This window comes from Colobus angolensis, unplaced genomic scaffold (genome assembly GCF_000951035.1).
Source record: "Colobus angolensis palliatus isolate OR3802 unplaced genomic scaffold, Cang.pa_1.0 Scaffold133, whole genome shotgun sequence".
Taxonomy (NCBI): domain Eukaryota; kingdom Metazoa; phylum Chordata; class Mammalia; order Primates; family Cercopithecidae; genus Colobus; species Colobus angolensis.
The window spans coordinates 1,805,829-1,807,702 of record NW_012114411.1 but is presented as its reverse complement, the minus strand read 5'-3'; the positions used below and the strand labels follow the sequence as shown (position 1 = coordinate 1,807,702).

General features: G+C 47.1%; 1 protein-coding gene across 1 annotated transcript in view; it reads right to left on the bottom strand.

Annotated features, from left to right (window-relative positions):
- Nucleotides 1-278: 278 nt before the first annotated feature.
- The window catches only part of OPTN (optineurin), a 48,512-nt gene continuing 46,916 nt past the window's right edge, over nucleotides 279-1,874 (bottom strand). The window contains exon 16 of the mRNA XM_011934231.1: nucleotides 279-458. Coding sequence (XP_011789621.1) covers nucleotides 337-458 — 122 coding nt within the window. The 3' untranslated portion in view covers nucleotides 279-336. The remainder of the gene's footprint in view (nucleotides 459-1,874) is intronic.

The window sequence follows — 1,874 nt, the reverse complement described above, 5'->3', positions numbered from 1 at the left end:
TTCAAGCGATTCTCCTGCCTCAACCTCCCGAGTAGCTGGGACTACAGGCGTGCACCACCACACTCGGCTAATTTTTGTAATTTTTGTAGAGACAGAGTTTCACCATGTTGGCCAGGCTGGTCTCAAACTCCTGACCCCAAGTGATCCACCCATCTCGGTCTCCCAAAGTGCTGGGATTACAGGCATGAGCCAGCGCACCCGGACTGTTTTCTTTCTTTTAAAACAATAATAGTGAGGTAAAATATTTGAGTGAAAAACAAATAACACAGAAGGACAACTCTTGGAGGAAAAAATCTGACGTTTACCAACAGTTTTGGGGAGGTGACACATCAACACCTAAATGATGCAGTCCATCACATGGATCTGTAGCGTGTCTATGTCAGGCAGAACCTCTCCACACTTGGGGCAGGAATGAATCGGAATATTCCGCTGTTGCTGCCAGTCCCTGTCCTCAGCTCCTGTAAGTAAGTAGGAAATGAAATATCATTCCATTAGTTCCATTTTGCAGGCAGTTTTGTTTGTTTCACTTGAAGAACAGACGGTGAGTTTTAATATCAGTTCAACTTTGTATTCAATATGTAGTGGGACATGAGCCCAGGTGTTTGGTCTTTACTGAAGTCATCATGATGCATATAGAGAGAAAATCTCTCCAAATGATACCTGCTTCCCTATTATTTTAGGATTTCTTTTTTTTTTTCTTCGAGACAGAGTCTCGCTGTCATCCAGGCTGGAGTGCAGTGGCATGATTTTGGCTCACTGCAATCTCTGCCTCCCAGGTTCAAGTGATCCTCCTGCCTTGGCCTCCTGAGTAGCAGGAATTACAGGTGTGCGCCACCATGCCCAGCTAATTTTTGTATTTTTAGTAGAGACGGGGTTTTGCCATGTTGGCCAGACTGGTCTCGAACTCCTGACCTCACGATCCGCCCACCTCGGCCTCCCAAAGTGCTGGGATTACTGGCGTGAGCCACTGTGCCTGGCCTGTTTTAGGATTTTTTTTCCTTTCTCTTCTTTTCTTTTTTTTCTTGACAGATGGAGTCTTACTCTGTCTCCCAGGCTAGAGTGCAGTGGCACAATCATAGCTCACTGCAACCTCTAACTCTGGGCTCAAGCAGTCACCCTGCCTTGGCCTCCTGAGTAGCAGGAATTACAGGTGTGCGCCACCATGCCCAGCTAATTTTTGTATTTTTAGTAGAGACGGGGTTTTGCCATGTTGGCCAGACTGGTCTTGAACTCCTGACCTCACGATCCGCCCACCTCGGCCTCCCAAAGTGCTGGGATTACTGGCGTGAGCCACTGTGCCTGGCCTGTTTTAGGATTTTTTTTCCTTTCTCTTCTTTTCTTTTTTTTCTTGACAGATGGAGTCTTACTCTGTCTCCCAGGCTAGAGTGCAGTGGCACAATCATAGCTCACTGCAACCTCTAACTCCTGGGATCCAGTGACCCTCCTGCCTCAGCTTCCTGAATAGCTGGGACTACAGGCACATGCCACCACAGCAGGCTAGTTTTTAAAATTTTTGTAGGGATGGGATCTTACTATGTTGCCTAGGCTGGTTCTGAACTCCTGGCCTCAACTGATCCTCCCATCTCAGTCTCCCATGTACCAGGATTACAGGTGTATCGGTGCATTCTTTTAGGATTTAAACTGCATTCCAGTTTCAAGGTATGTGAAAATACATGGTTTCAGTTCTAGGTACAGGACAATGCATGTTCTAGTAAATACTAGGATATCTGAGAGAAGAAAAGGGATAAATGAGGATATAAGCAAAAGAGGGAGGGAGGATGGGCGCGGTGGCTCAAGCCTGTAATCCCAGCACTTTGGGAGGCCGAGACGGGCGGATCACGAGGTCAGCAGATCGAGACCATCCTGGCTAACAC